The sequence below is a fragment of the Barbus barbus genome, assembly GCF_936440315.1.
Source record: "Barbus barbus genome assembly, chromosome: 15".
Lineage (NCBI taxonomy): Eukaryota > Metazoa > Chordata > Actinopteri > Cypriniformes > Cyprinidae > Barbus > Barbus barbus.
Genome location: NC_136743.1, coordinates 28,117,678 through 28,141,655, shown reverse-complemented (window position 1 = coordinate 28,141,655; position 23,978 = coordinate 28,117,678). Strand labels below are relative to the sequence as shown.

At 38.3% G+C, this 23,978-nt stretch overlaps 2 protein-coding genes across 3 annotated transcripts; one reads left to right on the top strand and one right to left on the bottom strand.

The window, feature by feature from the left end:
- Positions 1-1,212: 1,212 nt before the first annotated feature.
- Positions 1,213-8,446, bottom strand: LOC306880747 (angiopoietin-related protein 3-like). The gene is made up of 7 exons (XM_079434485.1): positions 7,918-8,446; positions 6,837-6,947; positions 6,071-6,182; positions 5,874-5,987; positions 5,640-5,735; positions 1,975-2,244; positions 1,213-1,791 (listed from the first exon to the last, which is right to left on the bottom strand). The coding sequence occupies exons 1-7, from the start codon at positions 8,398-8,400 to the stop codon at positions 1,628-1,630; spliced, it is 1,350 nt and encodes a 449-aa protein (XP_079290611.1). The 5' UTR covers positions 8,401-8,446; the 3' UTR covers positions 1,213-1,627.
- Positions 8,447-11,457: 3,011 nt separating this feature from the next.
- On the top strand, positions 11,458-23,572 carry LOC306880841 (KN motif and ankyrin repeat domain-containing protein 4-like). 2 transcript variants are annotated; one of them, XM_079434623.1, is made up of 10 exons: positions 11,458-11,636; positions 14,596-14,669; positions 14,793-16,304; positions 16,756-16,837; positions 17,001-17,333; positions 17,442-17,526; positions 18,373-18,592; positions 20,160-20,302; positions 20,453-20,653; positions 23,203-23,571. In XM_079434623.1, exons 2-10 carry the CDS (start codon positions 14,654-14,656, stop codon positions 23,311-23,313), a joined length of 2,703 nt encoding a protein of 900 aa, XP_079290749.1. In that variant the 5' UTR covers positions 11,458-11,636; positions 14,596-14,653; the 3' UTR covers positions 23,314-23,571. The 2 variants fall into 2 exon arrangements, with proteins under 2 accessions (XP_079290749.1, XP_079290750.1); XM_079434624.1 differs by having other exon boundaries at positions 11,467-11,636; positions 16,789-16,837; positions 23,203-23,572.
- The last annotated feature ends 406 nt before the right edge of the window (positions 23,573-23,978 follow it).

Below are 23,978 nucleotides of genomic sequence, written 5' to 3'. Positions count from 1 at the left end.
ATAAGCAGCAAATTAGGATTTTATGCAAAAGTCATAGTTAATAGTTAGTTAATAGTGAGAATTGGTCTATAAACTAAATCGTGACCAATAAACCTAATTCTGCCTTTTTATGGAAATAAAATATACTTTCACTTTATTAGACCCTCTCCTATTCCCAATTTTTATATGCAGTTTCTGTCGCTACATTTTCAGTTTAGCTGTTAGGATAGAAGTTCATCTTAGTGCTCCAACTGTCCAGATTTAATGACTGTGACTCCATCTTTTTCGCATTTTAGCGATAGTGCCTGTGAGTAAAGTTTTACCAAATACAGCTCTTTTGTGGATGTGGGCTTTGTGAAGTTCTCTGTCGTCATTTTTGTGGAAACAAGGCGAATATTAAGGGTTGCTATCGCTTTTGCTGCAAAAAGTCCTTCTTAATGATAAGCGTCCCTTTTATTCACTTTTGGTTTTTGCCTACTACTCTTTTTCGCTGATGAAGTCTTGCCAGGCTTTGTGTACATAGTAAAAATCGTAAAGACTGTTATTCTTAAAACACCAAACAATTTGGCTGTTAACTGACAGATACTCCTACTGAACGGGTCCTTTTTGGGAGTCTGACAACAAGTTACCCATTAGTGCTTGCACTAAACAACACTGCTGAACACTGATATACAAGCTAGAGAATATACACAACAAAAGATGATATATGTTTGGTCACATGGTTGAAACAGAAGTAGGTTTTTCTTATAGTGATAACTTTTCATTGTATTTACACATATTAGCTCAATTTACAAAAGATCAATTTACAGAAAAAAAAAAAAAACTTTTGTTCTTGGCACATGCACAGCTCCCTATGGTGTGTGTTTATGACATTTACAGCCTTGGCATATGAGAAAAAGGAAAGCCTCAGGAACATTTTCCTTATAGTAGTCTTTTTAAATGATAAAACAATAATTTATCATTTTGTAAATATGCAGAGTTAACAAAGCTGTCCTGTATTATTGAGCTTTAATTAAAAATGGCTGCAATTATTGGCAATGCTCAGCAGAGGGCGATGCTGCATCAACTATGAACATCATTGCTATTGCTCTCTCTCTCTCTCTCTCACACTTTTACTGTTTATGTTTAATTACTCTGATTTTATTGCTTTTTTAAATTTTTTTATTTTATTACCATTTATTACATAATAAGTTAGAAATTCAGCAAATTATAAGCCATCCGATCATTTTAAACACGTTTAAATGAAATTTAGAATTTAATGTAATGTTAACAACATAATGAATAAAAATATGTATGTTGGAAGTAGTGCAAAAATAGCAAAAGCTGTACAACTGTGCATATGACATCTTGAGGTCAATGTGACTCATTTAAACACATGCTGAAAGTGGCTCTCAGAAGGTTAAATTAGAGGTTTCCTGGTCGGACTCATTACAATGTAATTAAGATGACTGGTGGAGAAACTGAATCACAGTGTAAATGTCCCATTTTTACTGCATCACATTGATAGGTTCATACTCAACAATGGGAACTTTGTCATGTCCATTAAACGGTTACTTTTTAAAAACCAAGATGCAATTGCGGGGGTCTATCACCCCTGGCCGGAGATGTGGAATTCAATCATACTGTGCTTCTGCTCATACTGTTGATATTAAGGGGTTTGTGGCTTTGTGAGGTGACTAATGGAGATTTTTGAGGCCTTGAAGCTGGTGGTTCCCCTGCCAGGTTTCCAGTGGGTTCCCTTTTTACGAGGTCTGCTCTGAATACACTTGCCATTTAGGTTAATGTCGCCGCAAATGCTAAACCACCACCCACCTAAAGGAAACAGCAGCAGTCGTGGAGAGAAAACTAATTTAGTTTGTAATTTCCAAGCACACTATTATTCAAAAGCACTGGGATTACCTCAAAAATAGGTATTTTCAACAAAGTCGCACTACTTGATGTATTAGTTTTCCACAAAAACACTCTATGAAAAGGTCTGCTTACGATCGCATGTACCTGTGTAGTCTTGAGCACAGTTTGGATCAAGGTTTCCATCTTTGTGATCTTTAGTGGAGAAACTGAAGCCAGTGTGTTCATCCAGAGCAGAGCTGGACTCTCCGGTCTGCAGCTTCAGATGGATGGTGTAGTTGAAGGCGGCATCCTCAAGGATATAATGAAAAAGCATGAAATGCTTCTCCTTCCTCCAGTCCTCAATCTGGACGTGCAGGAGCGAGTGTCCCTGACGGGCAACAGCATAGATCTTCTTTAGCCCCAGCCAGAACTCACCTACAAAACACAGACATCTGAGACGTCCAGCTCTCTGTATTATATAGTATTATAAATCACTTAATATTATGGTATTCTAATATCATAATAAACAGGTACAGTGGGGAGAAAAAAATAATTTGATCCCCTGCTGATTTTGTACGTTTGCCCAATGACAAAAAATGATCAGTCCGTTATTTTAATGCTAGGTTTATTTGAACAGTGAGAGAAAGAATAAGAGAGAGACAGTTGTCCTGTCCCCTGATTCCTCACCGTTCTCATGATCATTGAAACTCCACGAGGTGAGATCTTGCATGGAGCCCCAGACCAATGGAGATTGACAGTTATTTTGTGTTCCTTCCATTTGCGAATAATCGCACCAACTATTGTCACCTTCTCACCAAGCCGTTTGGCGATGGTCTTGTAGCCCATTCCAGCCTTGTGTGGGTCTACAGTCTTGTCCCTGACATCCTCGGACAGCTCTTTGGTCTTAGCCATGGTGGAGAGTTTGGAATCTGATTGATTGATTGATTTCTTCTGTGGACAGGTGTCTTTTATACAAGTAACAAACTGAGATTAGGAGCAGTCCTTTTAAGAGAGTGCTCCTAATCTCAGCTCCTTACCTGTATAAAAGACACCTGGGAGCCAGAAATCTTGCTGATTGATAGGGATCAAATACTTATTTGACTCATTAAAATGCAAATTAATTTATAACTTTTTTGAAATGCGTTTTTCTGAATTTTTTTCTCTCACTGTTCAAATAAACCTACCATTAAAATGATAGACTGATAATTTCTTTGTCAGTGGGCAAACGTACAAAATCAGCAGGAGATCAAATAATCCCCCCCCCCCCCCCCCACACTGTATATGGTACAATATAATTAAGAGTACTTCAGATTATTTGAGAAACATTTCTCTCTTTAGTATACTGTAAAAACATTTTATCAAAAAAAAGAGAAAAAGATTATTGGAGTACATTTTGCAAGAAAATACTATTTCAGTCTTTCTATTTAAAAATTTCACATTTAATTCAACATGTTAGTCACTCGTCACGCCTTTGTCATTATTTGCAAAATTTACTAGCCATTTCTGAATGTAAACTGTCTGACAGTTAATCCTACATCAATTCTTTCAGTGTAATGCTAGAATTGATTTATATAAATAAATAAATTAATTATAATAAATACATTTATTTATATTAAAATAATTATAAAATTATGATTAAATATATTATTATAAAAAAAATTACATTTGTTTTTGTAATGTGTTATGTATTAATCTGAGAAAATTATGAATTTGTCTTTTCCCCTTAGACTCATCCAACTCCATGGGGGCTGGATGCCATGGTACAGACGTGGCCGAGGCTTCGTCTGTACGTTTTTCCCCCGATCGCTCTGCTCCCGGGAGTTCTGGCGAGAGTGCGCCGGGACAAGGTCAGTCTACTTCTGGTAGCGCCATTCTGGCCAGGCCGAGTATGGTTCTCTGACCTGATTTCTCTCTTCGACGGCTCTCCATGGGGGATTCCCATCAGGAGGGATCTCCTCTCACAAGCGGGGGTCTATCACCCCTGCCCGGAGATGTGGAAGTTGTGGCGGTGGCCCCTGAGGGGGCGCAACTCATAGCTTCCGGTCTCTCAACTGAGGTTGTTGAGACCATCCTCCAATCCAGAGCTCCCTCAACGAGGAAACTGTATGCCTTGAAGTGGAAACTTTTCACTTTATGGTGCGGAGACTGCCAGCTCGACCCAGTCAACTGCCCGATTGGTACAGTTCTGGAGTTCATGCAGGCCTGTTCCTCCGCAGGGTTAACCCACTCCACTTTGGAGGTTTACGTGGCGGCAATTCGGCCTACCACACCTCTCTTGTTGGGCAATCAGTGGGTAGAGACCCCCTAGTTACACGTTTCCTCCACGGTGCGCTGAGGCTGAGGCCTCCAGTATGGCTAGTCGTACTGCAGGCCTTCTGTCCTCCTCCCTTTCAGGAGCCTGACCAGCAAAAGCATAAATGTATGTGTCCAGTGCGACCTAAGAGGGGTCTGCCTGCTACAAAGCAGACCCTCAGTCGGGGAATTGTGGATGCTATCAACACTGCCTATGAGTTCTCTCAGCTCCCCTCGCCGATGGGAGTCAGAGCTCATTCGACACAAAGTGTGGCGGCCTCCAAGGCCTTTCTCGCAGATGTCCCATTACAGGACATCTGCAACGCTGCGGGATGGTCTACGCCCCTGACCTTTGTCAGGCTTTATGGCCTTGACATACGGCCACTCCAGGCTCTTCCATCCTCTCTTCCACCCTAGATGTGCTCCGCAGGGATACACACTGGGCAGGGACTTGAAAGTTTGGCAGCGTGGGTATCTCGTTCCCCTAGCATTTTCGTACGCCGCTCGAGTTCTTGAAGAGGAATGTCTCTAGGTTACATATGTAACCCTAATTCCCCGAGGGAACGAGACGCTGCGTCTCGAGGCCATACTTCCGGCATCCCTGCCAGCGCTTGCTTCATTCCTAGAAGCTGACGCCGGTTTCACCGCCCACGCTTTTATACCAGCTGGTCATTACGTCACCCCGTCCGTGACGTCTCGCCCATCCATTGGATAGATTGCACATGATATTCAGAGCCGCTAATGCTGAAGGCATTCCCCTAGCGTTTTTGGACGCAGCATCTCGTTCCCTTGAGGAACTAGGGTTACATAAGTAACCTAGAAACGATCTTTCTTACATCATTTAAAGGTCTTTATCAGTGCTTCATATGGTAAGACTAAATATTGGTTGGTCAACTTCTATATTTAAACTTGGTTAAAAAGTACAGTTTTTCTTTTTAACGATTATATTTTTTTAAATGTATTTTTTTCTTATATTATTGTTATTTTTTTAAGACTAGTTTCACTAGTTAAGGATAAATGCTTGATTAGCTTATTTTCACTGACATTCAACCGCTTATTTTTAATTTTACAAGATTGCATCATATAAATAAAAAATCTCATGGGTTATTAATATTTTTATTAATTAATATTATAAAATATATACTTTTTGTAAATAATTAATGGCAGGGAACACAGAAACTGAGTAATTTATTAAAAGTGCTACCAGAATTTAATAAATTAATTCCAAGCCTACTGTGAAACAAGGCTGTAACCACATGCGTGAGCAGTTACTATATTCTTCAGTAAGTATTTTGAACGTTTTTATGCCAGGATGTCTCATGAGAACAGATTGGGACAAGAAAGACAATATTATAAAAGAGGAATGCTGGTCAAGTTGGACATAGTGTGAAATTATGTAGTAAAAAGTGATACTAAAAGTAGGGCGTTAAGATTCAGACTTCTCAACACCAATCACAGAGCGCTCCATTGTACTCCACTCTATAATCACAGACTGAACACATTCAGTTTATGAGCACAACATTCTTGATTTAACTCACTGCTGAAGTCCCCAAATCCATCCTCATACTTCTCCCAGGACTGGTCGAAGTCCACAGAGCCGTCATGTCTGCACTGGATGACAGTGAACACCCCCTCTGTGGATGACAGAGGACAATATCATAAAGAGACTGCCATCATCAAAGTTTCATGAGAATCTCTTTTCTGTGGAAGCAAATCACCTCTGGCTGTTTTCAGAAATCAGAGATCTGAGAAAGAAAATGCCTTATCTTTACCCTCAGTGAATTCACATTTCACAAGAAACGGTCGTGACTCGTGAGGTTTAATGGCATACAGGCCGCTGGATTTCTGTCCTCGGCTGAAGACCTCGCTGCAGTCTTTTGGAAGATCTAAAACACAACCGGACATGTGGGTCTACAATTGAACAGATGCAATAACATTTTTCAATGCAAACCATTTCTGCATCCCATACCGCTTGAGAAGCTCCCATCAGATGTGAAGTATGGTAGATATCCTGAGAGGCTGCTGCTTTGGTGCTTCCTGTCCAAATTTTCAGCAGTTTCCTGGATCTGTGCAGAGTTGAGCTAGATAGAAATTGAAAACATAGAAATACTCAAACTCAAGGACCCATACAGTATCTGGCTCAAGTTCCTCTTTCACTGCAGGTCTATGGGGTATTTTAGTCTATTTTAATGTCTGCTGGGTGCAAAGTCCCATCACTTAACTAAGGCTTATCAACAAGACAGGTGATTTAAAACATCTTTTTCTGTCACGATAACGCTCTGAGAGTTTAGCATGGTAATATACATGGCAATGTTAATGTGTTTGGGCTTGGTGGAATAAATTTGCTACACTGCTGCTGCGGCAGAGCAAGTAAGACTTGCTATTGTCAACACATCCACAGACATGCTGCTGTGAGCATGTAAGAAATACTGCTGCTGCACATATAACATATATGAAACAACCACCATATACTGTAGCAAACATGAATCACCTTGTAGAAGATCTATACAGGTGGAGGATTTCTAAAGCATGCTGCAGCTGCTACAGCAAGCACTGGCAGAGTATTTGAATGTTGAGCAGCGAGCTCATTAGCTGCTGAAGTGAAAGAAACCAATCACCTGCGCCATGTGATAACGATGTCATTATGTCAGATTGAGTTTGACCTATCTAGAGTTTCATGCCAGAACTCTGTATTTACAGTTTTGGATAAGTAAAATGGTATCTTAATAATGTACTTTATTTTCCAGGCCCTTGATTTTGGTCCTTTGGTTGTTGAGCTGCTCACTCTGTTCACTCACAGCCTTCAGCAGATCAGTGATGCTCTTTTCTTGGGTCAGGATTATCTCCTAATAGACAATAACAACAACAACAACATCTCAGCATCTTGTAAACCTGAGCACGGCATAGACAATTAGAGATCACATCTGCTAGAGTCCCAGATGTTTTGCCTGCTGTATTGGGGTCTTTTGTCAAACATATAATTGTGAACCTGACATTGAGTTGTATGCCGTTCATAACTGAAATGAGAATTAAATTTATACTGAAGCGGCAAACAGGACATTGCAAATCAAATTTAAAAGAAGTAGGATTAAAATGGAAATTTAAAAAGACAAAATTAAATTAGTAAATTAATTCAAATAAGGAAGTATTATTAAAATGGGAAACTAAATTAAGAAATTAAAAGAAAATAATAAAAAAAAATTAATAAAATTAGGAAATTATATTAAGAAATAAATTGAAATGATAAAAGGCATTGTCCAATGTACTGTGTTAATATAAAGGAATTATGCATCGCACAAATTTTAGGGTGAAAGGAAATGCTACTGGTGGAAAATTACCAGTTTCTTTTCAATTTACAAATTTATTCCAAATGCATAGGTCTACTCTAAGTCTACCACATACTAAAATATTACAAAAATTATAATTTATATACATTTCACTATATAAAATATTGTTTGGACCATGTGAAGAAAACACATTTCCTATAAGGCTCTAATTCAGTTAAAACTTTGGGAATATCTTTCATTGTTGAATATTTATGTCTTTATCGAATATTTATATTTCTTATATTATTGAACTTTTTAACCTTCCCACTTTTCAAAATTGAACTCTTCAAAACTGAGCTAACCTACAATCAATAAATTTTGTATTTTTAAATAAAATTATCTGAAAGCAATGTGGTGGAAAATAAAAAGGAAAAATAAAATGTGAATAAATGACCTACACATAAATCTTGCTTGATTACACTTGAGAATATTCATAAAGGATTTTCTGTCTCTATCAAAGACATCTAAAACTTTACTGATCTGATCCTACCTTGAGCGTGGAGATTTCAGCCACCTGCTCAGCTGAGAGCAAACTCTGGGACAGACCGCTTAACTTCTCCTCCAAACCGCCCACCTGCCTCCTCAGATGATTCCTGTCTTTTATGATATCTTCCACTTTGGAGTTGATCTTCAGTGACAGACTCTTTATTTCCTCATTATTTGCCTTTAAGATCACAGTGGTCTTCTTCAGTTCCTCCTCCTCCTCCTTGATCTCACTGGCCAGCACAGAAAGTTGGTAGAAGGATTTGTCAAAGATATTGATCTTTTGGAAAATATCATTGATTTGATTCTTGGTATTCTGCACAAAGTCCCTCAGGCTATGGCCCAGCTGTAGGAGGCCGTTTGCCAAAAGCCGAACTTCATCCAGAGCAGCAAAGCTTAAGCGTCTCTCTGTCTGATGTTCAGGAAAGGTGGGCTCTGTAGGGAAGGAATGAGATGACGCCAGAAGGAGCAACAGCACAAGCAGGTTCATGGTTGCTTCTTTAGACTAAGACTATGGTCCTCACAGCTCTTAGAGTGAGAAGCCCGCAGGTTTGAACTTCTTTTATAGGCCTCCTCCCGTTAATCATTAAGCAGGGTGATGGTGACCTGATATAGACTTTTAATATATAACAGATTGGCATTCCACAAAATGGGAAATGGCGAAACTTCCTAAAATTGTGAGCCTTAGGATCAGTTCACACAGAATGGTTTTTTTTTTTGTACTTTTGCCTTGTACTTTTTGCACAAAATTGTATTTCCTTGTAAATGGTTACTTTAATATTGCCCAAATAACCTAAACTAATTTAAATTTAAAAGTAAAATGTAAAGAAAATGTATAAATTAAGTTCAGCTTTTGACATGCAACACAACTAATTGAAAAACAGTAGGCTAAAAGTACCTAGATGACCTATTGCTTATTCCGACGAGATTCTAAGATGCACATTTGATGGATGTTTTACCCCATGAGGCCACAGGAGAGGATTTATGGTATACTATGTCCGAATTTCATTCACATTCATACTATATAGAACATACTTCATTAATTTATTAACTATGACTGAATTTGAACTTTATTTTAGTAAATTCAAATCCAGATTTTGTACCAACTCAGTATGCAGTTTTAGGCTGAATTCAGAATGGCACACTAGCATACTAACATTAAGTCTGAGCAATATAATGCCGTAGCAAATACCAGTAGTAAAGAGCTATTAAATGATAATAAGGAAAGGAACACTGTTGATGCAACACTATTTATTTTACCATTATTTTGCAAATTGGCCTTTCAGATTATGCAGTAGCGTGCACTAGATTTGATGTGCTGTGCTCACTGTGATAAAATAACCCTCTGTTTACCAATGACAGCTACTTTGATTTTGAAAATCAAAAAAGACTAAGGTTGCCCAAGACTGTGTGTGTGTTTGTGTGTGTGTGTTAGGCTACGGCTGCTAATATCATCAGTTCTGACTTCATAGCTCTCCAGCGTCCTACTAAAACCAAAACTAACCATTAGCTAAAACTATACCGCTGTCCATTGCCACATGGCAGTGAGATTATTTCCTATTTTCCTGAAAGATCGAAAGTTTCCCTCTGCCTTCTATTTCAGCAGAGACTGGGATGACGATGCCTCTGAACTTTTCATCATAGTCAAAGTTTTTCAACAGGCTCAAAAGCCAGTGAGAGAGCCAAACAAAACACAGATGATTATATAAGGGCTGATCGCTGCAACTTTTCTCAACCATACAACCGACCTTCACAACCTGAGGGCTAAAAATAAAATTTTGTGAAATCAGTTCTGGTGAACTCAAAGCAGACTTCCAACAAAAGTAAATCAAAAAGCTTTGGGCCACCTCCAGTTAAAGGTTAACTTGCATAAGGATGAAACATTAAAAAACAACAACAACCTGACCTCATCCCCGATTCTGTCCCACACAGGGAATGCGTGTCTGAAGAGCTGTATAAGTAGGTGAACACATTAGTGTGTGTATCACCTATGATATGTTTGTTGTTTAAGATTTGTATTAAAGCTTGAATTGATAATTTCTCATGGACCAGCAATCTTTATGTTCATCCCTATAGTTTGTATGGTTTGAACAAGGATTGATAAAGCCGTATTTGCTTCCTGATGTTTTTGATACGAATGGGTTTACTGAATAGCCTACACACAGACTGCATTCAGTGCACATTATTTACAGCCTTCTCTTATATCACTGATGGTTCAATCTGTTTGTGCATACAAGCATGCAAAAATGCTCTAGTGTACATATATCTGAGAACAACATTATAGAAAAAAAAATCAGAATTCAACTATGAAAAAAACTGAAATCACAAATGACACTCATTTCTACACAGACTATAATGTACTGTATGTTACTTCTAGTTTAGTGGGAATCTAAAATTGCAACCAATTACGTCTAACCCTCTGGCTTTAGCAAGTAAAATACCCACATAAGTGAAGAATTCATTGGCATAAGTAAATAAAAAAATCAAACGACTCAGAAGTGGGATTTTATTTAGGGCTCTACAAATGTGCATTTATTTTCCTGGAGGCAACCCCACATAACTAATCTAATAAGCATTAAAGTCATAAGCAGTGAAGTGCTAATATAGTTCACTCTCTCCTAGACACCATTTATAAGTTTTGTTTTTTTTGCATGTATTTTCCCACCCTTAGATTCAAGTATCAGGACTATACGTGCCAGAGACATTGTTTTTAAATGGATTTTGCATTACACACTAACAGTGTTAAGCCAGTCAAATAATGTTGCTGACAAATGGCAACTGTTACTGAGAAAGACAAACAGACAAAGGCAACTGGTGACCATTAGCCAAAGAAAAGTGGACTTGCATGTTTCTTTCATCACTGATAACTGTGGAAGTCTAGTTATGCACGCTTGTTCCCATCAGTCATGCAGGACCACCTCAGATGACTGAAGTCTCTCTGTTCGGTGGGTGTCACATGCAAGCAGAGCATTATTTTCAATAGTTGTAAAAGTAGTCAGCCTTTCCTGATTTCTATGTTCGATAACCATTGCCTTGTTGATGCTGTTGCTGAAAATCTCCAATAATACTATTAAAACCAGAGAAAGCAGATACATAAAGAATGAATGGCATGTCCTGAGAGAGCCTCAACCACTCTGTGCCCTATACTCATGAAAAGCCCTGCACTATTTCCAGATTATAATGGATGGTGAGCACTATGTTACAGTGGATTGTATTACACTTAAAGCGTATGGGTGGCGGCTTTAGCCACATGTGCTCTGAGATTCTGACGGGTTACACCAGGGTCCTCTTTCACCCAGTTTCATGCGGGGCTAGTCTTGTGAGTGCCCCAGACTGTACTAGTAAACTCGGGCCCCCTGCCATCACATGGATCCTGTTTTGAGAAACATCCCTCAGATGCAGTTATGCACAAAGCCCCGCCCACCTCTCAGTTGTTCAGCCCGCCCTCTTACTTTGATTGGAGGAATAATGCAGATTGCCTCCCACCCAGTGGCTCTGATTGGGTGTAGGGGGGAGTCATGAAAGGCCAGAGTGCCCACAACCCGCCTCCTGTTCCACACACAATAACACTGCTTATGTTTTGCAAGAATTTTACATTGGCATTGCTTGAATGTCTTTTGTCTGCCTTCCCCTCTGAAGCCTCTCAGAAGAAGGAGAAAAGTGAAGAGGTGAACAGGCTAAACTCCAGCACAGAGAGGACACAATGGCAGACTTGTGATGTTTAAGGTAAGATACAGCACTAAAATATCAAATTTAGTGTGAATATTTAAACAAAAAATAACTCATGAGAGAAGTAATGTCAAAGAGCTTGAGCAAATCTCTATGGATATCTTTAAACTCTGGGTGCCCAGGCATTTACTTTTTTCTACTATATTAGAATATTGCAAAAAAAGTGTTTTAGTGTAATCTGGGTGTGTCATTTTACTTCCATATGATACGCCATTTGTTTATTTTGGACAAACAAATTCTCAGGAAGTCCATTTTTTGGGTGTCTCAAATGAGATTTAAAGACTTTCCTCTGATGTAATGACTGTGTCACTTAAACAATAGAGAGATATCCTGAACTGCTTAGTTTGTGTGACAGGAGCCAATGAACAGGAGGTTTCAAATGGTGACTTTAGAAGATTCTTTTTGAATGTTTCTCAGGCACTAAGTGCTCAATGTTTGACATGTGTTTGATTATACAGTGAGTCAGAATTTACTTTCCTGCACACATGTCTTCTCATGTAACTGGTGTGCGTGCACATATTGCTGTTGGCAGAGAGCCAAGATTGTCGGCATGGTCCAATTATTGTGGACATGGAAAAAATCCCACAGAGATGGAACAACGCTCTAAGGATAAGAACATGTAGATGCACAGATAGATAGATAGATAGATAGATAGATAGATAGATAGATAGATAGATAGATAGATAGATAGATAGATAGATAGATAGATAGATAGATAGATAGATAGATAGATAGATAGATAGATAGATAGATAGATAGATAGATAGATAGATAGATAGATAGATAGATAGATAGAAGAAAAGCATCTCTTTTCTCACAGTAGTCATTCTGAAAAGTCCAGTAGCATAGACTCTCCACCACACCCTCTCTCCATAAAGTGAAAGGGTGATGGGGGTCAGAGAGCAGGAGAACCAATCTTTGGCTTTGGTCCTCCAGCCAGCTCCAAACAGACGAGAAAGAATGAGGATCTGAGCCAAGGAAACCACACCACTTACAGGGCTAAACAGGAAGAGTGAAACGTCTGTCTATTGTGTGTGTTAAAAATGTGAGCGAGTGAGAAAGTGTGCAGGACCAGCAGTCTGTTTTATGTGACAGTGAAACAGGTCTACTTGAGCTATTAAATGTGCATGTCAAAACAAAGCTAGCATATCCTATGTTATTCAGAGATAAAAGAGAGAACAGGTTGTGTCATCTGACTCATTTTAGTGATAGCACAATAAGGAGAGATATGAAAAGACTCACAAACCACACTCATTTAAAATGATGCATTGTGCGGCAATGTTTCCTTGTATATGACTGAACTCAAATACAAGTAAAAAAAAACTTCCAGTTGTAGCAGACTAGTTTGAAACTCTCTAAATTGTTTGTTCCTCTCAAGTTTCCAGTTTGGTCGTTTTTTCCATCCTCCAAGCCTGACCTAAAACCTGAAATTGTCCGCTCCGTTCAGAGTACACAGTGTTTCAAATTTTGTTCTTACAGCGGTAGCAGTTTTTAAGTTGTCATGAGTTTCAATCCAATTTGTGGTGTAAGAAAGAATGCAGTGGAGAGAAATACATTTAATGAGAGGAGGGATTTTTTTTCCTTAGTGCTGCAAAAAGGAAAAGGGAACAATAATCATTACTGTAAAATGGAGTGCGCCTTACTCAGTGAACACAGACTACATTGTAAAAGTGATCAAATAAATCCTAAATCTACTACAATCTCTGAATTAAGACTTCATATTAAAGTTGTCTATAGAGGCAATTAACAGCACTTATAATGTTTTAGTATTTATATTACAGCTAATTTTCAGCATTAGAACAGAAATATACTCTACAAGTACTCAAGGGGGCTTTAACATCATCTTTCAGGTAGCTAGTTCTAAACATGAGTGTAAAACTGAGTGTAGAAGACAGTTTAAAGCCAACTTAATATCCCTCACAATAAACGTAAGATATCAAGCTTATGTAGCTGTTAATATTTGTTTTCACATACTTGTGTAGAGTACGTTTCAGGCCTTACTATGTCAGCATATGAGAGAAGTTGTCATGTCAGTCTATGTATGTCTGTGAGTAAATGTGCATTTACTTATGTTAAACATGTGCCCTACCAACACTGTTTAGGTCTACCTACACAATAGGGGTGTCCAAGTCTGTTCCTGGAGGGCTACTTTCCTGCAGAGTTTATCTCCAACCCACCTGCCTGGAAGTTTCTAGCGATCCTGAAGACCAGTTTAGATACCCTCTTGTTCAGTGGCTATTTATGGTCCTTCAGGATAAAGGAAACATTTGTCAGGATATTTTCCATAAGTGTGTTTCGAACAAGAATCCTTCAGCCCCATTTTCCTATCAGCATAAGACTATATCAGCAATGCATTTTTGTGTCTGACATGGCCCATATATCTCAATTGTTATATCAGTACTTTAAGATCAGCCTACCTTGGCATAGCCAGGTTCTGAGGTATGTCATAACAAAAAAGGTCAGCCCCTATTTGTGTGTTTGTCTGGCTGATCTCTATCGATAGAGTAGAACGGTGGAACAGACAGGTATGAAAGAAGGGCTGTTGCAATTTTTGATAAGATGGATTTTTCCTACCAGTGTGAGCGATGCCAAGGTGTGCATCTGTGGTTGTTTGTGTGTATGCGAACCAGTGGAAGTGTTTGGTCTCAGCTATTTGTGTGTTTACTGCATAGCTCACATTGTTTGGGCTGTGGCTGCTTCTGTGGTGCCTTGAAAGTGCTGCGTGGTCAAAGAGAGACAGAGAGAGAGAGAGAGAGAGAGAGAGAGAGAGAGAGAGAGAGAGAGAGAGAGAGAGAGATGGGGAGGGATACAGAGACAGAGAAGAAAGAGTCTGGCTCTGTAAATCAGCAAAATACTCATGCACAAACTACTTTGATCTCAACTTGTGTTCACAGCATTCAGAAGTGCTTGATTCTGTTTCACTTAACTCTTAACAGCAATGTCTTTTTGTTCTCAGGTGGCAGGAGACAAACTAAAAACCACATGAAGCTGAAAACAGACTTGTGCTAAGAACAATGGAAAACAAAAAAGGTATGAATCACACAGTTTTGTTTAGGAACACGTAGTACTGCAGTTCCAATGGTCTAAATATATTTGGACTGTTTTGCATATTGTGCATCACTTCTGCAACTCACCCTTGTGTTTTTCTTTTAGAGAACGGCATCTCTCCAGAAGAGAATGGGAGCCAAAGAAGACCACCCTCCTACTCTGTAGAGACTCCCTATGGATTCCATCTGGACCTGGACTTTCTCAAGTATGTCGATGACATTGAGAAGGGTAACACCATTAGGAGGGTGCCAATGCAGAGAAGGCAAAGAGGACGAAATAATGGCATCCTGTCACGTAACTTAAGCCTTCCGGGTTATGGATGCAGAGCTACAGAGTGGAACTCAGTCAGCACTTCATGGCCCAAAACCAAACTAGGAGACTCTCAACAACATTCTGAGTTTCGATCTAGTGACAGTGTGTCTGCTGGCTATGTCAGGAGGGGAGAACCCATCTACAAGTCCTTTACATCTGCAGAGATGGAAGCTTTTGATGAGCAGCCCTTAGGATGTTACGTCAGGCCAAATCTCTTGAGAGCCTCCAGTTTACCCTTGACTGTTTTACTGAGAAAATACTCTGAGTCAACTGAGGACCCAACCAGCCCCAGCAGCCCCAAGGAATATCTAATGCAAGAAAATGGCTCCTCTGAAGATGTATTCCACGCTTCTGACAGCAGGATAGGTAGAGCAAACGGGACCCTCCAGCGGCTCACTGCAGCTCTTGAAAGAGTTGGGGAATTGGAAGAGGAGATCAGAGTCATTCCTGAGCTCAAGGCGCAGATATGTATTTTGCAGGAGGAGCAAGAGAGACTTTTACTCCAATTACATTCCCAAAACAAAACCATCGGGCCACTGGATGTTCTTACTGCTCCTCTACACATAAATAACTGGGACACTCTTTCATTTGCCAGAGAAAATCAAGACAAAGCGAGTGATGACTGGATGAATCGAGAATATAACCGGCTAGAGGAAAATGTCAAGGCTTCTTCTGAACAAGTTGATGCAGTTACAATGACTTCAGCTACTGAAAGAATCCTTCCAGAGATTGAAAGACGTAAAACGGTCTCGCGAGAAAGAGATCTCTTGGATAATGGAGACAAAACTAAGTCTCTCACTGAAACACTCCAGAGGAAAGTTGTTTTGCTGGAACAGAAACTTCATGAAATGGAGGTAGAACTGGACAAGACCAGAGCTTTGCTGAAGCAGCAAGTAGAGGAGAGTCTTCTCAAGGATGATAAGATCAAGCAGCTGACCGTACAGCTTGAAATGGGACGCACACTGGCCAAGGTGATTTCATCCGAGAGCTCCTTAATAAGTACACAAAGTCTTGAACCTGTGGTAGAATTGCAGGAAAGTGGGCAAAAGATGCCAACAGAGGAGGGAACCACCCCTCAAGTTCTGGATCAACCTCCAGTATCACATGCAGACATGGAGCACCATGTGAAAAGATTACAAGAGCTCATTCAGGAGCAGTGGGAATGCCTTTGTAAAGATGACTCATCAGGGAAAATGTCTTCAGATCTCTTGCCTCCACGTGTCTGCACTATTCAAGAGCAGTTAGCTACTTTAGTCACCCTTCTTACCCTCTATGTGTTTCCTACTGGTGATGCTTCAAAACCAGGTATGACTCTGCATGCAATCGCACCTTTAGGGGTACAACAGCTTATCACTTGGGTACCCTCAAAGGGTACTAATATGCACCATTTATGGCAGGGGTCTCCAACCCTGCTAATGGAGAGCAAATTTCCTGCAAATTTCAGCAATAAAATCAAATTTCAAGTCAAATTTCCAATTAAACACACCTGATCTAGCTAATCAAGGTTTTCAGGGCTACTCGATAATTACAGACAGGTGTGTTGGAACAGGGTTGGAACTGGAGTCTGCAGGACGCTAGCTCTCCAGAAGCAGGGTTTGACATCTCTCCCTGCTTCAGGGGTTGTTAAACTAAAATGTTTATTTTTTGAGGGTACTGTCCAAGTGACAAACTATTTTACAAGTGCTATTTGTTCTACTGACATTGTATGTTGTAAATGTGTATGATGGTCTTTTGTGGCTTTTCTGTGAATTGCAAGACTATAAAATGATGGAAATTCTTCCTAACATAGGAGAGAACCCCAAGACAGAACATTTTAAGACAATCAGTATAAGAGACAGGTAAATATCACCATTATGGGCAATTTTATATTAAACAGTACTAATGGTCTTGGAATAGAAAGTTTTTTTTTTTCTTTTGTACACAATGACTTCAGACTAATCCACTAAAACAGTGAATTCAAATTCAGAATACTAATACTCTTTGACCTTCAACATTCTGAAGTGGGAGCATGGAGACAGAGGGAATAAGTAATGCTATCAAGCTACAAGAGCATGCAGAAGTGGATGTTGGCCTCAAGAAGAATACAACTAAAGAAGAAGGCAAATTCTGGACCACACGGACAACAGACTCCAGTGTACAAACACACAAAAGTAAACATGCAGAATTCAGTCAAAAAGAAGATGCCATAGAGGTAGAGACCACAAAACAAGAATATCAGCACAAGCAAACAAGTCAGGCAAGAGCTCTAGAGGATCAAACAGAGGAAGAGAGGAAGGATTGCATTTCTTTGAGCGTGGTCTCAGATCAGAAATCCCAGGCAATGAAGCAAAACAGGTGAGACGATTTCATCTTTAGGTTTCTTTTAAATTTGTAAATTTTTTAAATTCTTACATTTCTTTTACATTTTAAATACTAATGGAAACCACCTGTTTTTTCCCCCAGGGAAGCTGTTGATAAAGATTTCAAGGAGGCATGTTATTTTGTGAGAGACCACATGGATAAAGTGTCAGAACCTGATGATGACATGGTAATACTCAACTTAACTAGTTTATATGGAATATTCCCTTCTTGCCTGTTTTAGGCAGTGGTGTGTACTAGTTTGAAGCTTGTAACCAAAATGTTGCTGGTCCAATCTTTGCAGGGAATAAGACATGAACCATCACCAATGAACCCTTGAGCAAGACACATTGGGCCAGATTTACTAAACAGAGCTAATTAGCATGAGACCAGAATCCCATAAAAGTGCCAATAGGAGAGTAAAGTTCTGCAAGTGATTTACTGACAATGAGCAATTTAAAGAACATAGACACAGCCAGATTATTTCCATAATGACCAATGGAATCTACCAAAGAGCAGCGCAAATAGGAAAACTTAAAATAAAAAGCCATTTCAAACACAGAATGGGTTAAAGGGCATTAAATACAGTAAATTGACTAGCGCAAACCTTAGTAAATTATGTTACATGATTCATTAAAATACTCTCCTCCCATAAATTTTACCTCTGAAAAAGAAACTCCTACAAATGCATATGCAACAAGGTCAGTAGTAAAAAAACAACTTTAAAATAAAATTTTCAGTGCCATTAGTACATCCTGACAGCATGTTTTAAGGCAAAAAGAAGGTTTGACCTGGTGCTAAAGCTTTGAGTAAATCTGGCCCTTAATCTCAGGTACCTTCAGGCAGATTGTCATTGTAGTAAGTGAACTGTTAGTTGTTGTACTTTGGAGACAAGCACATGCCAAATTAATATTTACTTCCTCTGTCAAGTCTGACTCTGCCAGATAATAAGTTACCACAGTACTATGCAGAGGAAAATAATTCTATTGTTTTCTGTAGAGTGGTAACGTCATTGGTATCCTTTGCTGAATTGCAGAGCCAGGCTCTCACTGTGGTGTTCCAGCAGTGGTTTCTCATCTCTGCTGAGGAGGGAGCATGTGCTGACACTGTTGCTGTGTATCTCAACGAGGTTAACTCACAAACACCTACAGTCCTTCAGTTCCTGGTCAACATGGCTGATGATAATGGGAACACCGCCTTGCATTATAGTGTGTCGCATTGTAACTTCAGCATCGTTAAGATCCTTTTAGACACAGGTCAGTGATAACATACTTTTTTGTTTCATTTTCTCTTATTTTTAACTGCTCGAAAATAAATGTTTTAAAACAGGTCTTTAATTATTGTGTGGGAAATTACATTATAAAATCTTTGATTTATTTGAGGCTAATGAAAGCAAAACACATACTTCAAGTATGTTGTTACTTCAAAACACATACGTCAAGAGTAACATTCACGTTTCTCGCTGTGATTGCACTCTATAACTATTCCAAAACCTAAAGTAGCAGCCTACGTAGACAGCATTTTATCTCTTCATTTAAAGGGTTAGTTCACCCAAAAATGAAAATTCTGTCATTAATTACTCACCCTCATAACGTCCTAAACCCGTAAGACCTTCGTTCATCTTTGGTATGCAAATTAACCTCTTTTTGATGAAATCCGAGAGCTCTCTGACCCTCCATAGACAGCAATGGAACTGACAAGTTCAAGGCCCAGAAAGGTAGTAAGGACATCGTTAAAATGGTCCATGTAACATCTGTGACATGAACTAAGAGAGATGGACGTTCTACATCAGAAAGCCGGCTTCTGCATCAGCAGCACCACATGTATGCATCATGATACCCTCATAAATGCGTGTCGAAGACTGACGAAATTGTTGAATAAAGTATTATTTTAGTTTTCTTCGCACACAAAAAGTATTCTCGTAGCTTCATAAGATTACGGTTGTAATAACTTTAATTCAACAATTTCTTCTCTTCCGTGATGTTAACAAAGTCCTTGCCAGTTGCGTTGCAGGGTCAGAAAGCTCTCGGATTTCATCAAAAATATATTAATTTGCGTTCTGAAGATGAACGGAGGTCTTACGTGTTTGGAATGACAATGGGGTGAGTAATTAATGACAGTATTTTCAATTTTGGGTGAACTCACCCTTTAAATTAGTACTGACGAGTATTAATAGAGTGGCGCAAGAATATATTTTTTTTTGCAATTCCATCGACCTGAAGACAATGGATTTTTTAAATATTTTTTTATTTTTATTTTTAGTCAAATACCTGAAATAGGGTCCGTGGTTAACTAAAGCTAAAATGTTTTCATGTTTTATTCTATGACAAAATATTTCAGTAACACCCCCATTTTTTAACAAGCTTTTAACACCTCTTGAAGTTGGTCGAAGTGGCTAAATGGAGCTACAGAAGTACTCAAACTTTCCAACTCATCTTGGACAATGGATTGTTTGTGTGTGCTTTTATGCTTTGCATATAGCATGGTTAGCTTAGCAACATGCTAACATCAAATTCTTAATAAATCAGTTGTCGTTTGTGTCTCTTTTCTGCTTCTTGTGAGTACCGCTATATTTTTAGTGTGGCGCACATGTTGCTGCCTAAGTAGAGCGTTCCAAATCTGTCACTTGTGGAGTTACATTTAATTTTGGATGCTGCCTTAGAAGGTGGTAGACAGGATGGCAGCTCACTAGGTCTGAAAAAGAGCTATTTTGTCCAAATACAAGCTTTCTTTGAACATTGACCTGCTTCAGGTTAAATTTTTAGCATCCATTACATTTTCAGTGATTCAAAAAAAAAAGTTCTTGCTTTCCCTTAACCTTAGGTGTATGTGACGTGGACCTGAGAAACAAGTCTGGCTACACTGCTATCATGCTGGCCTCCTTGGCAGCTGTAGAATCACCAGGAGACATGAAAGTGATCCAGCAGTTGATGGAGCTTGGTGACGTCAATGCCTGTGTTGGCCAGGTGATGGGAGGCATAAGCCAATTGGCTCAGTTCACACTTTATATTAAAATGATTTGTTTGAAATGGACTGCTGATTTGCATAAGATCTGGCATATTCTGTAATGTTTCAGAAGATGGATGTGTTTCTGCTCTAAATAAATGTGTCTTTAGGTGGGACAAACGGCTCTTCACTTGGCAGTAAGACATGGACGTGTTCCAATGGTGCGACTGCTGTTAGAACGAGGAGCGGATCCTGATGTCCAGGATCATGCAGGAACCACTCCACTGATCAGCGCCTGTGATCGGGGACACGTCAGTATTGTGCGAATTTTGTTAGACGACGCGAACTGCGATGTCAATTTAAAAGACAAGGTAATTTCTTGTGCATGTTTGTCCAAACCTTAACAGAAAACAAAAATACCTAACCAACAATATAAAGGATAATATTACAGCTCCAATAACACACATTTGTATACACGATTTCAGTAGAGTTTAAATGCAGAAATTAGCTTTTTGTTGAAAAGTTATAAGGAAATGTACAAAATATGGCCATGATTGAATGGGAACAAGGGAACAAATCAATAAAATATGCCCACGATTTAAGAAGCTGTGAGAACAAATTGGTAATTCGTGGCCACGATATCTTTTTTTTTATTTTTTTTAAATGTCAACTGTGGGACTCTAGTAGAAATTAGATTAATAATTCCTTTAAAAAATAATTCTGTATAGACAACATCCAATCAAAAGGTTCAAAGATTTGAATAGTTTTATACAATAACTTAATTTATGGCTAAAATGAAATGGTTAAGAAAAATCACTTTCCTTTTTTTAAATAGATGCTTATTATATTATTATTTTTTATTCTCAGGTTTTATATCATGTTTTAATGTATTTTATATATTTTACATAATATTTTCGCAAACATTAGATCTTTACATTGTCAAATTACTTTTGACTTAAATAAGGCTGCTTCTATATTTTTAAACGGCACATGAATGCATAACAGTATTTTGTAATAGAAGTGAGCTACAGAGTAATTACTAATACATGCACTGTAACAAAAAGCTTCGTTTGCCTATCATTAGTATTTTTTGTTGAAAAAAACAATGAAACTTTATGGGAGGAAGACAACAGCTATCTAGACTGGAGTAAGTTCAGCGTGGGTTAAAGGGCAACAGTGAGCTGTTTCTGTTGACAGTTGACCTGTAATAAAGTGCCACCTACTGGACACAATCCTGTCTGAACTCTGGAAATGGTCAGTTCATGTTAACATGATGTCAGCCTCACACTCTTCACACAAACAACAACAGGAACCGACAGCCTCCAGTTTACAAATAACGCTCACAAACTCATCACTTTCTGTGTTTGAGAAATCCTTGCTTGGCAGCTGAAATAATCCCACACAGCTTTTATCACTTCTATGCGAGAGAATGAGAAAGAATAAGAAAGCGAGAGAATGTGGATGCATGTAAGACAAAATGAAAGCTGTCAAGTCTGCTCCCCAACAGCTGAAACTAGAGCGTTAGTCAGGCCACATCTGCATCACATTACAACTGAAGAGCTGCTCTGAGAACTAATAAATCCTTTGAAACACAGAGTAGGTGCCATAAAGACTTCCTGCTTTCTTTCAGATAGAAGCTTCCTGTTTAATGTCCACCTGTTCAATTCATATATACACATTACCTTTCAAAAATCTGGGATCAGTACAATTGTTTTAATGTTTTGAATGTAGATTCGTATGCTCATCAAGGCTGCATTTATTTGATAAATAAACAAAAATATTGTGTAAAAAAAATAAAAAAATAAAAAAATAATACTGAAATATTATTTACATTTTAAATAACCATTTTCTGAGTCAAGATATTTTAAAATGGAATTTAATCCTATGATGGAAAGCTAAATTTTCAGCATCATTACTCCAGTCCTCAGTGTCACATGATCAGTGCCGCCGCTCCCTATATGCAGAGTATGCAGATATTTTATTAAAGTTCTATTTTGACCCCTATAGTAGGTGTTTTTTTTATTCCACAATATTTGAGGGAGGGGGGCACAACAATACACCCCTGCATAGGGCACCCGTTTGGCCAGCAGCGGCCCTGCACATGATCCTTCAGAAACCATTCTAATATGCTGATTTGCTTTGTAAGAAACATTTCTTATCAATGTTGAAAACAGTTCTGCTTTTTGAAACAGTGATACATTTTTTCTTTCCGGATTCTTTGATAAATACAGAGTTCAAATAGAATTGAAATAAAATAGAATGTATTATAAAAATATTAGTAATTGTAGTTTGCTGCATTTTCAAGGCCCTCATAGGTGTTTGAACTAAAAGCGATAAGATAAATAGCTTTTCTAAATGTGTGTGTGTGTGTATATATATATATATATATATATATATATATATAAAATTTTATTTTTACTCCTTTTGAAAACAGTTGTGCTGCTTAATATTTTTGTGGTAATTGTGACTCAGAGAAAGTTCAAAAGAGGAGAATTCATTTGAATTTTTTTTGTAACAATGTAAAAAACTTTGTTGTCACTTTTGATCAATTTAATGCATCCTTGCTAAATAAAAGTTTACATTAAAGAAAAAAATATTTTAGTGATCCAAAACTTTTGAACAGTAAGGTGTATATGTTTTTGTTTTCTAATCTAAATGTTCACACTTTGTTAGTCACCTAGCAAAATATCCTCCTATCCAATTTATTTTCAAAATTGAAAGTGGCGCAGATAAGAATTGAAAATGTCAGATTCACTGTAATTCAAAGAAAAAAAAAACTGAACCACGTTTAACACTGATGTGAATGTAGTCCCCGACTAACCTTGTAGCACTATAAAGACAGACGATATCCACATGCTGTTTAGATGTTTGTAGATGTCATGTTGTGTATCATATTCATGCATCTCTGTTTTGTCTCTAGGGCGGTCGCAGTGCATTATCTCTGGCAACACAAGCCTCTCATACAGAGATAGCAGATCTCCTGAAAGCCCACACAGAAAGCAAGAGCACAGACAAATGCAAGGTCTCTTAGCTTGGACATCTCAGTCATTTTCAATAATCATTCATGTACAGTTACTACTTAGACAATCAGCAATAAAATGTCAATATTATAATTTAATAGTCAAGACGTAAATGTAAAGCTTGTCAATGTAAATATAACTGACAATAACAGCTTAATGTGCATCTTTCCTATAAATCCAACTCAGATCAGAAAAAAATAAAATAAATAAATTTTGTAACCAACCCAGTTTCATTATGAGTCTTATGTCAATAAATTAAACTATTCTATAAAACTAGTGGTTGACGGTGTATTTTAAGATGAACACAATCTGCATATCCACTGAATGCCACACAAATCTTCTGACATCTTCAAAGGAGCATGATTTGCTAATCTAGAGGATTCATTTCAGTACGGTAAATCACCTGAAGAGAATCCCTTACCATGGACATCTAAATATACATAAAGTCACTGTAGAAAAGGTAAACATACTAGTGGGTAAAAGCTGTTAATATGAAGTGTTATAAACAACCCAGGGTAGACACATGGCCTGATATATATTTTGTGCTACAGTGGCATTATCAAAAACCAAACATTTTTTACTGTAGCAACATGATTCTTGAGGCGATCCAGCCAGACAGTGTCCTAGAATGGACGCCTCAACACCATATATCTTGTTTGAGAAAGAATAGTTCTTA

What these genes read in the sequence shown, in the direction of transcription:
- LOC306880747 (XM_079434485.1), bottom strand. Translation starts at nt 8,400, where the DNA reads ATGAACCTGCTTGTGCTGTTGCTCCTTCTGGCGTCATCTCATTCCTTC. An exon ending in TGATGGGAGCTTCTCAAGCG is followed by an intron (nt 5,988 to 6,070) that starts GTATGGGATGCA and finishes GTTGTGTTTTAG; the next exon opens with ATCTTCCAAAAGACTGCAGC. An exon ending in TGGATTTGGGGACTTCAGCA is followed by an intron (nt 2,245 to 5,639) that starts GTGAGTTAAATC and finishes TGTGTTTTGTAG; the next exon opens with GTGAGTTCTGGCTGGGGCTA.
- LOC306880841 (XM_079434623.1), top strand. An exon ending in TGGTGATGCTTCAAAACCAG is followed by an intron (nt 16,305 to 16,755) that starts GTATGACTCTGC and finishes GTGAATTGCAAG; the next exon opens with ACTATAAAATGATGGAAATT. An exon ending in CAGAACCTGATGATGACATG is followed by an intron (nt 17,527 to 18,372) that starts GTAATACTCAAC and finishes GCTGAATTGCAG; the next exon opens with AGCCAGGCTCTCACTGTGGT.